General features: G+C 42.4%; 1 protein-coding gene across 2 annotated transcripts in view; it reads left to right on the top strand.

The window, feature by feature from the left end:
* anln (anillin, actin binding protein) overlaps positions 1 to 12,528 on the top strand; it is a 111,866-nt gene extending 99,338 nt beyond the window's left edge. For both annotated transcript variants that reach the window (XM_070880601.1, XM_070880600.1), the window contains exons 23-24: positions 5,466 to 5,638; positions 10,813 to 12,528. In XM_070880601.1, the coding sequence (XP_070736702.1) occupies positions 5,466 to 5,638; positions 10,813 to 10,957 (318 nt within the window). In that variant the 3' untranslated portion in view covers positions 10,958 to 12,528. The remainder of the gene's footprint in view (positions 1 to 5,465; positions 5,639 to 10,812) is intronic.
* Positions 12,529 to 12,781: the final 253 nt, after the last annotated feature.

The raw sequence follows: 12,781 nt of genomic DNA, 5'->3' as shown, positions 1-12,781 counted from the left end.
TGCAGCGCCGTGTCCCGCCGACAATGCACGCCGTAAGGCATTTGTGGCGACGGTCTGCTGAATCAGCTGCTCGAGTGTCTGTTGTGACATCCGGGAGAAGGTCTCCGTGAAGTCCAGAAACACCTGGAGATGGTCGCGACTTAACACGATGGTCTCCTTGCACATTTGAGCCAAGCCATCCATGCAATCGGCCAGGGTAGGCGTGTGCTCTACTCGCTGACTCAACCTCCGTGGGGTCTGCGTGGGCACTAATGTGCGCCTTGGCGTCGACAGTTGCACGCCGCTTGGTCCCGCTGCTTCTACCTTCAAAGATGCCGACATAATGGCCACAGGTCCCACAGGTGATTCCACCACATGATGAGGGATGCTAGGGGCATCTTCCTCCGAATCCACTTCCTCCTCCTCCGGCTCCGTGGTATCTTCCTCTTCCTCCCAACCCGTGGTGAGGACCACCTGTAATGGAACCGCAGGCTGCAGCTCTGATCTGCACACTTGTGTTGTGGGCCCTGCAAAACACAACTGAGCTTATTGAGTTTATTATAGCAGAGGGGGTACACATTGCAGAGGAGCATCACTACTACAATAAATGAGACCAGGGGACGTTACATAATAATGCATCATATGTTTGTACATATGGTAGTACATCTATACGGAATTGAATAACAGAGTTGCGGAGGCAGGATTAGTCTGAGGGTCGTACATTCGTATATGGTCATGAAACACATCAGAGGGCTTGGCAGATCCACAGGAGGTGGCTGCTCGACTGTGGCTCCCCACCAGAGCCGCAGCATGCTCCTCAATGTCGGTCAGCGGTTATAAGGCAGCTGTGCCCCCTCCAGTGTGCCTCTGCTGGGCTCGGTTGTTCGATATCTTCTGCAAAATTGGAAAAGTGCATAGCATAAGCTGTGTGGTATGTGTACTATCGTGGAAAGACATTTAACAGTTATAACACATCGGGAATACGAGGTGATGATTGACAAACATCTCTCTCTCTAATACAATCTCCATTGAGGTCTTCAATGTCAGAAGCTAATGTACAAAAGTGTCTCGCTGTGTACAAAATATATTTCAATGCAGGCGATTTAATATTAAAATTACAATAATATACAATATAAAATATGTACTTCCTCTTGCTGACGCGACCAGGCTGTTCCAACGCTTGCGGCTTGGTCGGACCCCCTCACTTCATTAGACGCCGCCAAGACGACGTCCGAAATCTCGGCCCATGTCTTCCTGTACTTCTAGGGTGGGGGTTTCCCACTGCCACCCCGGGTTTACTCGCCCCACCTTGTGTGCACCTCCTGAATGAGGACCTCGTTTGTCTCATCTGAGACGGGCTTGGCCCTTTTGCGAGCCTCCTCCACATCCGATGTTGATGCTGACATATTCATTTTAAAACGTGAATTCGATATATATCTCTCGCGCTCTCTCTCCCTCGCTCTCTTTCCCCCCCCACCCCCAACAATCGGGCTTCACATGTGTGGATGACCCGTGACCTCCCGAAATGCGCAAAATGCTGTCAACCGGGAAAAAAATTTAAATTGCATGCGCAGAAGGCTGTTGCTAGGGAAACTTTTTTGCCTTCCACATCGCTGGCCATTCATTGGGTGAACGTTACCTCGCTGACCTTTTGCATCGCCCATTTGACATCGCTGGCCTATTGCCGAGTGGAAAATCGGCATCCAAAAAATGGGCGATGAGCCAGTAATCGGTAAGGCTGGATAGACAGCAAAGTGGAAAGTCTAGCCCTATCTCTTTGATCAAGCTTTTGGTCACCTGTCCGAATATCTCCTTGTGTGGCTCAGTGTCAAATTTTATCTGATTACGCTCCTGTGAAGCGTCTTGGGATGTTTTACTTTGAGGAAGGCACTATATAAGTGCAAGTTATTATTGAAAAGGAATGATGTAAAAGGAAATGTAAGGAATTTTATAAGCATATTAAAAGGATAGCTAAAGAGATCATAGGACTGCTTAGGGATGAAATCTAGTTGTGGAGTTTGAAAGTATGGAGAGAGATTAAATATTTTTCATCAGTTTTTACAAATGATAGTGGAAGTGTGATAGAGGAGGAGGATGTGGAACAATTCATATCTCATTGAACTCTACCTAGTACCTTTATGTTTGACTCTTCATTATACTTTTCTATTTTGCATTGAATCTAACTGTGTTGTGGTCACTTTCCCAATTGTTCTACTTTTTCATTTGCCCCACTTCATTTTGCAAAACTAAATTAGCAATACTTATTTTCTTCTTGATCTAGGATGCAGTCATGGATGCATACTGGAAAAAAATGTTCCCCACTTTGTCCAAATACATTACCTAGTTAAAAATCACCCATCGTTATTGTCCTGTTATCCCTGAACTGTCTACGAATGCCCCCATCCATCATCTCCACTGATGGCCTAAATTAAGAACATAAGAAATAGGAACAGGAATAGGCCCTACAGCCCATCGAGCCTGCTCCGCCATTCAGTAAGATCATAGCTGATCATCGACCTCAACTCCACTTTCCTGTTCTATCTCCATATCCCTTGATTCCCCTAGACTCCAAAAATCTATCTAAATTGTACACCAATAATTCATAGATTCCTTCTCTGCTGTATGATTCTATTTGGTCGTCGTGTCCGTGCTGGCTCTTTGAAAGAGCTATCCAATTGGTCCCACTCCCTTGCTCTTTCACTGGCCCTGCAAATTTTTCCTTTTTAAGTAAATATCCAGTTCCCTTTGAAGGTTACTATTGAATCTATTTCCACCACCCTTTCAAGCAGTGCATTACAGATCACAGCAACATGCTGTCTTTTAAAAAAAATCTCCTCTCTGGTTCTTTTGCCAATGACTTTAAATCTGTGTTCTCTTGTTACCGATCCTCCTACCAGTGGATGTCGTTTCTCCTTATTTACTCTATCAAAACCTTTCTTAATTTTGAATACCTCTATTAAATCTCTCCTTAACCTTCTCTGCTCTAAGGAGCACAATCTCAGCTTCTCTAGTCTCTTCACATAACTGAAGTCTCACATCCCTGATAGTATTCTAGTAAATCTCCTCTACCTCTTCTCCAAGGCCTTGACAAACTTCTTAGTGTGGTGCCCAGAGTTGGATACAATACTTCAGCTGAAGCCTAACCAGTGTTTTATAAAGGTTTAACATAACTTCCTTGCTTTTGTACTCTGCCTCAGTTTTAAAAAGCCAAGGATTCCATATACTACTTTAACAGCCTTCTCAACTTGTCCTGCCACCTTCAAAGATTTATGTATGTACACCCCAGGTCTCTGTTCCTGCACCCCTTTTAAAATTGTAGCATTTAGTTTATATTGCCCCTCATTATTCCTACAAAATGCATCAACTCAGCATTAAATTACCTCTGCTATGTGTCCATTTCACCAGTCTATGTCTTCCTGAAGTCTGTTCTCCTCGACACTGTTTACTATATTTATGAGGTTTATTTCATCTATAAACTTTGAAATGATGCCCTGTATACTCAAACCCACATCATTATTATATATCAAAAAGAGCAGTAGTCCTAATGCCGATCCCTGGGGTACACTCATTCACCTCTACTCTTTGCTTTCTGTCCCTTAGCCAATTTTGTATCCATGTTGCCACTGCCTCTTTAATCCCATGGGCTTCGGGCTTCACTTTTGCTAACAAGTCTATTATATGGCACTTTATCAAATGCCTTTTTGAAAGTTCATATACACCAATCAACCACTTTACCCTCATCAACCCTCTCTGTTATGTCATCAAAGAACTCAAATCAAGTTTGTCAGACACAATTTGCCTTTAACAAATCCATGCACCTATGTCATTTATTAATCTATGTTTTTCCAAGTGACAATTAGTTTTGTCCTGGATTATTGTCTAAAAATTTGCCCACCACTGACATTAAGCTGATGGGCCTGTAGTTACCGGATTTATCCCTCTTCCTGTTTTTTGAACATAGGTGCAATGCTTGCACTACTCCCATTTCAAGGAAGATTGTAAGATTGTGGCCAGAGCCTCTGCTATTTCCACCCTTACTTTCTTCCCTCGGCAAGCTAGGAGGCATCCCATCTGGACCAGGTGATACCAACCTTTTAAGTATCTTTTTATTTTTACCGTGTCCAATTTTTCTATCTTCTCCTTTTACTGTGACATTGGCAGCAACCTCTTCTGAAAACAGATGCAAAGTGCTCATTTAGTACCTCAGCCATGTCCTACCTCCATAAGAAGATTTTCTTTTTGGTCCCTAATTTTCCTTCCCACCCTTTCACTCTATAAAAGACTTGAGTGATTCATTTTATGTTACCTGATAATCTTTACTCTCTTTGCCTCTCTTATTTCCTTTTTCAATTCTCCTCTGCACTTCTGCATTCTTCTTGATTCTTTACTGTATTATGAGCCTGACGTTTATCATAAGTTTCCTTATTCTGTTTCATTTTAATCTCTTATCTTTAGTCATCCATGGAACTCTAGCTTTTGATGCTCTTTCTTTCCCCCTCATAGGAATGTGTTTAGTCTTTACGCGAACTATCTTCCTCCTTGAAGGCCTCCCATTGCTCATTTAGTGTTTTATCTTCCAATCTTTGATTCCAATCCACCTGGGCCTTTACAACTCACTGAAATTAGCCCTCTTCTAGTTGAGTATTTTCACCTTTGATTGTTCCTTGTCTTTTAAGTTTTACTCTTTATAAAAGACTTTAGCGATTCCTTTTATATTGCCTGATCATACACACTCTTTGCCTCTCATTTCCTTTTTCAATTCTCCTGAACTACAAGTTCCAAGCTTTCACTTTATAAAAAAAAGATTGATTTGCATTTTCTGATTCCATCTTTAGTAAATTTTAGATTGAATTTAAATATTCTGGTAAATAGTAACAGAAAACACCAGAAATTGCCGCAATCGTTTGAATTAGCTAACACCCAGATTAGTGCATTGCATAAAATGTGCAATTTGAAGTGTATGCTCCAATGAAACACTGCCACACTTACCATTGTATTGCAGTGTGCAATAAAATTAACTTGAGCAAAATACTGCAGATTCTGTAAATCTGAAATAAAAACAAAGTGCTGAAAATATTCAGCAGATCAGGCCATGTCTGTGGAGCGAGAAACAGAGTTAACGTTTCAGGTCGATGATCTTTAGTCAGAACTGATGAAAGGTCGTCGACCTGAAACATTCTGTTTCTCTCTCCACAGATGCTGCCTGACCTGAGTATTTACAAATTTAACTTGGTCAATTTTGAAGATATGATTACATTTATGGTGTGGAAATGTATTAGAAAAGTGAAATTACTTATGTAATTTAAGATTACAACACATATTTTCAAATATTGATCAGATATGGTATTGAGCAGAAATGTGTCTTAAATTTTAAGTTCTGTCCAGATTTTTACTGATCTTGCTTGGAGATTTGGTTTTAAGATTTATTGAGCACTAATGTATGTGTATATGTAGATGTGATTAAGCAGCTCTTTATTTACTTGCAGCACCCACTTGGCCGTGTAAACCTGGCTAATTGTACGAGCAGAAAAATAGAGCCAGCTAACCGTGAGTTCTGTGCTCGACCCCACACTTTGGAACTCATCACTGTAAGACCTCAGCGAGAAGATGACCGAGAGACTCTCGTCAGTCAGTGCAAGAACACACTCTGTGTTACCAAGTAAGCAACAGGGTCAACCATTTTGATGGGCAGAGTTCTGTATGAAATTTCTGTGCCTTGGTATTGCATTGTCCGAATTATACCTGGGCTTAAAAGGTTAAATTATGAGGAAATGTTGCATAAAACTGGTTTGCATTCCTTTCAGTTTAGAAAGTTGATTGGTGATTTAATCAAGAAGTTCAAAATGTTGAAGGCTATTTAATCGGGAAGTTACAGAGACATTATTTCCTCTGGTGGGAGAATGCAGAACAAGGGACAAAGGGGGAGAAATTCGGGAGCGCCCCATTTGGGGCTAAATCAAGCGCTCCACTTCCTTCCTGGAGCACAAAAGGCAACAAGCGGGACGGTAGCTGTGCAATGCTGCACAATGGGCTGTGCAGTGCTGCCGTGTTGAAAGGCCATGCCCAGCCGCCCCCGGGAGGCGCAAAGGAGCCCAATTTCTCCCCCATAAACGTTTAAAATTAGAGCTTGGCCATTTAGGAGGCAAATCAGGAAGCACTTTTTCACACAGTAGTAGAAATCCAGAAATCTCTTTCCCTAAAAGGCTGTGGATATTGGGACAATTAGAGCTTTCAAGACAGATCGCTAGATTTTTGTTAGGTAAGCATATCAAGTGATCTGAAGTTATGGTGGATAAATGGAGTTGAGGCATAGATCAACCATGATCTAATTAAATGGCGGAGCAGGTTAAAGGTGCTGAATGGCCTACTCGTCCTATTACTAACTTTTGTTCCGGTCACGATCCAACCTGTCTTTCTTCAGGGCTTCTATCAGGAATGCTACACCATTGAGTGATGGGGCATTGGTCTGCATTTGTCTGTCCTGTCTTGAACAGTGAGCTTCTGAGTTCACTCATTCTGCTGTGGGCCATGGAAGAGGAAACAAAAATTAGGACTAATCGTTCTACTAAATACTTCTATTTTAATAGAACCCTTTCACTTGCAGTGTGGAAGCTGGGATAACCCCATCTTTTAATACTATTCCCTTCCTTTTACTGGAGAACAAGAGAAGGAGAGGGAACATCACTCGATCCCAGCTCTGCCAACATTATGTGTATATGACGGGAAATCAAATGCACATGATGCAGCAAATCTGCTGTGAGCCACAGTCGAAGAGATGTGGAGCAAATAGCAGTATTGAGTATCGATGGTGTGTGGTTTCAAATTGGACTCATTCCTTACCGCAAAATTTGCAACAAAGAAAATTGAGTTTTACATAACATTGTTTTGTGTAATATTATATAGCCCATAAGCTGTCAGGAGGATGCAAAGAGCCTGCAAAGGGATATAGCATGTTAAGTGAGTGGGCAATAAGGTCGCAGTTGGATTATAATGTGGGGAAATGTGAGGTTATTAACTTTAATAGGCAGAATATAAAAACAATATTTTTTTAAATGGTGAGCAACGATTAAATGTTGGTGTTCAGAGAGACTTGGGTCTCCTAGTACAAGAAACACAGAGTTAGCATGCAGGTACAGCAAGCACTTAGGAAGGCAAATAGCATGTTGGCCTTTATTGCTAGAATGTTGGAGTACAAGAGTAAGGAAGTCTTGCTCCAATTATACAGGGCTTTGGTGAGACCACACCTGGAGTACTGTGTACAGTTTTGGTCTCATTATATAACGAAGGATATACTTGCCTTAGAGGCAGTTCAACAAAGGTTCACTAGATTGATCCCTGAGGTGAGAGGGTTGTCCTATGAGAAGAGATTAAGTAGATAGGGCTTATACTCTCGAGTTTAGAAGCATAAGAGGTGATCTCATTGAAACATGTAAAATTCTTAGAGGGCTTGACAGGGTAGATGCTGAGAGGTTAAAGAGTTTAGAACTAGGGGCAGAGTCTCAGGATAAGGAATCGATTTAAGACTGAGATGAGGAGGAATTTCTTCACTCAGGGTTGTGAATCTTTGGAATTCTCTACCCGAAAGGGCTATGGATGCTGAGTCGTTGAGTATATTCAAGGCTGAGATGGATAGATTTTTGGACCTTAGGGAAATTGAGGGATATGGGGACCGGGCTTGCTAAACTTGTACTTGTATTGTGCATAGTTTTGATCTCCTTATCTGAGGAAGGATATACTTGCCTTAGAGGCAGTGCAATGAAGGTTCATTAGACAAATCCCTGGGATGCGAGGGTTGTCATATGAGGAGAGATTGGGTAGATTAGGCCGACACTCTTTGGAATTTAGAAGAATGAAAAGAGATCTCATTGAAACATATAAAATTCTGAGGGGGATTGACAGTGTTGTGTATCTGTAAAGCATGCACTTGAGAAAGCCAGAAACATTTTATGCTCCAACAAGCTGCTCGTATAACCCGTGTAAAAGACTTGTGCTAGCATGTGACACGTTGTCGTACGGAGTCAGGTGTGTATTACAACAAGCTAACGTTACGGGGAAGTTGCAACCTGTCTCCTATGCTTCCAGAAGCTTGTCTAAGGCCGAGAGGGCTTACAGCATGATTGAGAAAGAGGCATTAGCGTGTGTGTTCGGGGTAAAGAAAATGCATCAGTACCTGTTTGGCCTCAAATTTGAGCTGGAAACCGATCACAGGCCCCTCACATACCTGTTCGCTGAAAACAAGGGGATAAATACTAATGCCTCAGCCTGCTTACAAAGGTGGGCACTCGTGCTATCAGCGTACAACCATCTGCCACAGGCCAGGCACCGAGAACTGTGTGGATTCTCTCAAGTCGGCTACCATTGCCCACCACGGGGGTAGAAATGGTGCAGCCTGCAAACTTGTTGATGGTGGCGCAGCCCGCAGACTTGATGGTCATGAAAGCATTTGAAAATGATAAATTCACCTGTCACGGCCCGCCAGATTAGGATTTGGACCAGCCAAGATCCTCTGCTGTCCCTAGTAAAAAAAACTGTGTACTGCATGGGAGCTGGGCCAGCATCCCCGTTGAAATGCAAAAGCCAATCAAGCCGTTCCAGCGGCGAAAGGACGAGCTGTCCATTCAGGCAGACTGCCTGTTGTGGGGTAACCGCGTGGTGCTACCAAAAAAGGGCAGGAAGACTGTCATCTCGGATCTTCACAGCACACACCCGGGTATAGTAATGATGAAAGCGATAGCCAGATCCCAGGTGTGGTGGCCCGGTATCGACTCTGACTTAGAGTCCTGTGTATGGCAATGCAGCGTATGTGCTCAGTTGAGCAACGCGCCCAGAGAGGCACCACTAAGTTTGTGGTCCTGGCCCTCCAGACCATGGTCGAAGATCCATGTCGACTATGAGGGCCCGTTTCTCGGTAAAATGTTCCTGGTGGTGGTGGATGCTTTTTCAAAATGGATTGAATGGGAAATAATGTCGGGAAGCACCGCCACCGCCACCATTGAAAGCCTGAGGGCCATGTTTGCCACCCACAGCCTGCCTGACATACTGGTCAGTGACAACGGCCACGTTTCACCAGTGCCGAATTTAAAGAATTCATGATCTGCAATGGGATCAAACATGTCACCTCGGCACCGTTTAAACCAGCCTCCAATGGGCAGGCAGAGCGGGCAGTACAAACCATCAAACAGAGCCTTAAACGAGTCACAGAAGGCTCACTCCAAACCTGCCTGTCCCGAGTACTGCTCAGCTACCGCACAAGATCCCACTCGCTCACGGGTGCCCCCGGCTGAGCTACTCATGAAAAGGACACTTAAAACCAGACTCTCGCTGGTTCACCCCAACCTGCATGATCAGGTAGAGAGCAGGCGGCAGCATCAAAATGTAAACGATGGTCGTGCCACTGTGTCACGGGAAATTGATCTGAATTACCCTGTGTATGTGCTAAACTATGGACATGGTCCCAAGTGGATTGCAGGCACGGTGATAGCTAAAGAAGGGAATAGGATGTTTGTAGTCAAACTAGACAATAGACAAATTTGCACAAAGCACCTGGCCCAAACGAGGCTGCGGTTCACAGACTGCCCTGAACAACCCACAGCAGACACCACCTTTTTCGAGCCCACAACACACCCCCAAAGTATGAACGACCACGTCGGACCAGAAAATTGAACCCATCACGCCCAACAGCCCAGCAAGGCCAGGCTCACCTAGCAGCCCTACAGGGCCAACAACACACCAGCCCAGCGAGGACACAGCCAACACACCAGAAGAGTCATTTGTACCAAGGCTGTCCCCCAGGGAAAGAAAGGCTCCCGACTGCCTCACCTTGTAAATAGTTTTCACTTTTACTTTGGTGGGGGGCGGGGAGGAGAGAGAGAGTGATGTGTATCTGTAAAGCATGCACTCCCATGTTCCGCCACCAGGAAGCTCATCCCCTGAAGTCCCAAGGGATCCCAGCACCCCTTGGGAGCACTGTATATAAGCCGGCCTCTAAGGCTTGTTCCTCACTCCTTATTAAAGACTGAGGTCACTGTTATTTTAGCCTCCCTGTGTGCAGCCTCATCTGTGTTAGGAACACAAAAGACAGGATACATGCTGAGAGGTTGTTTCCCCTGGTGGGAGAATCTAGAACTAGGGGGCATAGTCTCAGGATAAGGGCCTGGTCTTTTAAGACTGAGATGAGGAGGAATTTCTTCATTGAGGGTTGTGAATCCTTGTAATTCTCTATCCCAAAGGGCTATGGATGCTGAATTGTTGAGTATATTCAAGACTGAGATAGATTTTTGGACTCGAATCGAGGGATATGGTGGTAGGGCAGGAAAGTAGAGTTGGGGTTGAAGATCAGCCATAATCTTATTGAATGGCAGAGCAGGCTCGATGGGCAATATGCATTGCCGACTCCTTCTCCTAATTCTTATGTTCTTATAGGCTGTTGCAATCATTAACTTCCAGGTATCATGCTAACAACATTGTGCTATATGCTTTACTAACATGTTGTATTTGTACTCCGTCGTACTCTGCTTTATATTTATATTGATGCTACAATTAAGCATATTTTCCATAATCCATTTACTATGACTCCTGTTGGTTAAGCATTTTCCCTATGTCGGAAATTGGGGGGGGGGGGGTGATTTTCGTATTTGGAGGTAGCTAAAGCACTAAGTGGATAGGGTGAGGGAAAATTGACTAGATCTGCTGAGAGAAACGAAGGCAAAGCTAAAAGTGATTGAATGTAAACTTGTTTGAATTACAATAAAAGAATGGAATAATGATGTGCAGTTTAAATATTTCATTATGACTTTATTAACACAATCTTAACAATTTTTCCCCCAACTCCAGGAACTGGCTGTCTGCTGACACCAAGGATGAACGCAACCTTTGGATGCAGAAGTTGAATCGGGTCCTAGTTGACCTGCGGACCTGGCAACCAGATGCCTGCTACAGGCCTCATGTCCTGTTGAAGGAGATTGAACACCATTATTAATCAGGTTGATTTACTATTTAGGAACACATTAAGTGGAACTGAAACATTGAGCTTGAGCAAGTGCAAATACTTGTGGCATTTTGTACATTAAATGTTACTGAACAGTCAGTACACTGGCAAAAACCAATACACAGCAGTGGCTGAAGAAAATGTGTTTATAGCAGAAAAGATGTATAGATTGATCCAACATTATTAGGTGAAGCAGGGATGATAAATCATTTTGGATAACCTTGATTATATTATATAATGTTTTATAGAAAACGGCTTTGCCTTGAGCTTAGAGTTACAGCTGTTCTTTCACAATTTAAAAAGATGCCACAGATCGAAGTACTCAAGACTGATCTTAAGTCAGATCAGCTGTAACTTTCATGGGTGGGACTTTATTCGTAAAATAATATTTGTAGCTTTGAGGTAATTTTTAAGGAACTGCAGATAGCAACTACTTGCTGATGAGAGGAGCTGAATTTATAAACCATACCTATAAAAAATATTGTTAATTGTGCTGATGTCCTTCAGCCATGACTAAGAGCCAGCTGGATCCAGAATGACAACAGAACCACCAATTATGTTGGTGCACATCAGCCAACCTGTGCTTTTAAGGGTGGGCTACGTCTCAGTCCATCCCCTCCACCATAGGGTGCAACTCTCATTTAGTAGGCCAACCAAGAACCAGCAAAATTTGCACACAAGGGCAACTGACTTACAAATGAGTGGGATTGTGTACTGAGAGCTCTGGATAAGAGTTCTGCACACTACCCAGTCTATTGGGCCATTATTCCAAGAATCCTAAGATTGTTGACCTGGCTCATGGACTGATTCCAGAAAATATCACGTTGATAAATGCGAAATCGCAGTTTGAAGTACTGGATCTTTTGAGGTACCAGAACACACTATGCAATATTTCAAATGTATTTTTAATTATGCTGCTATATATTACCTGCTTGATGCTTGCAGGCTGTGACATTTAACTTTAGCAAACAGCAATTTAATAAGATACTACACTGTCAACGGATGTGCACAGACCCTTTTTTGAGAAATTTATTAAACACCGCCAATTGTATCTTTTTTTGTGAACATCATTGTAAGTTATTTAATCTAATCCTACTTAAAATATGTTCAGGCCTGATTTTTTTCCCCTCTGTGCATTAAGCTACTTTGTACTACAATAATTTGTGAACCCCAGTTGTAAGAATTTTAAGATGGATAATTTTTGATTATGCTGATAACTGGCATGCAATGATTTTGAACCCAAATTCACGATGCTATCATAGAATGTATTGAAAAGGGTTCACATCATAGTTATTGCCCCAGCTGTAGTTTTTACAGCTATTAAAATGTATGTGCCAAATAAGTACTGTATTGACACACTAACAAACTTGTAAAGTATTAAATGCAAAATTATTGTACTGTTTCTATTGCCAGTAGGATTACTTTCTCCTTTTGTCCCCATCTTTGTCCTGTCTTCCTTCAATCTGTCCATTTTATCTAGTTTCATTTCTTAAAATGTTTTATTATATTATGCACATTGTTTAAAAATAAACAACTTCAAAATAAAAAAACACCTGAAAGATGATATTCTCATGGGTTGATTTAACTTGTATTAAATTCAATTTCTTTTGAAAACTGGTTTCAAACCAACTTAACCCTTTTAACATAGCAGTCCTATTCCCATCTGACCAATGTAAGAATTGCAGAAGCAATGCCCTTTTAAGATCTTTTGGACATGCTGTTGTGCCCATATAAAATGCATGCATGGATTAGAAATCGGTCTTTTGGAGATGGTATTTTTTTGGCATTTTTCATTAAAAATACCACTTTTTTTTT

This window comes from Pristiophorus japonicus, chromosome 5 (assembly GCF_044704955.1).
Source record: "Pristiophorus japonicus isolate sPriJap1 chromosome 5, sPriJap1.hap1, whole genome shotgun sequence".
Classification (NCBI taxonomy): domain Eukaryota; kingdom Metazoa; phylum Chordata; class Chondrichthyes; family Pristiophoridae; genus Pristiophorus; species Pristiophorus japonicus.
This window is presented reverse-complemented; position numbering and strand designations above follow the sequence as displayed.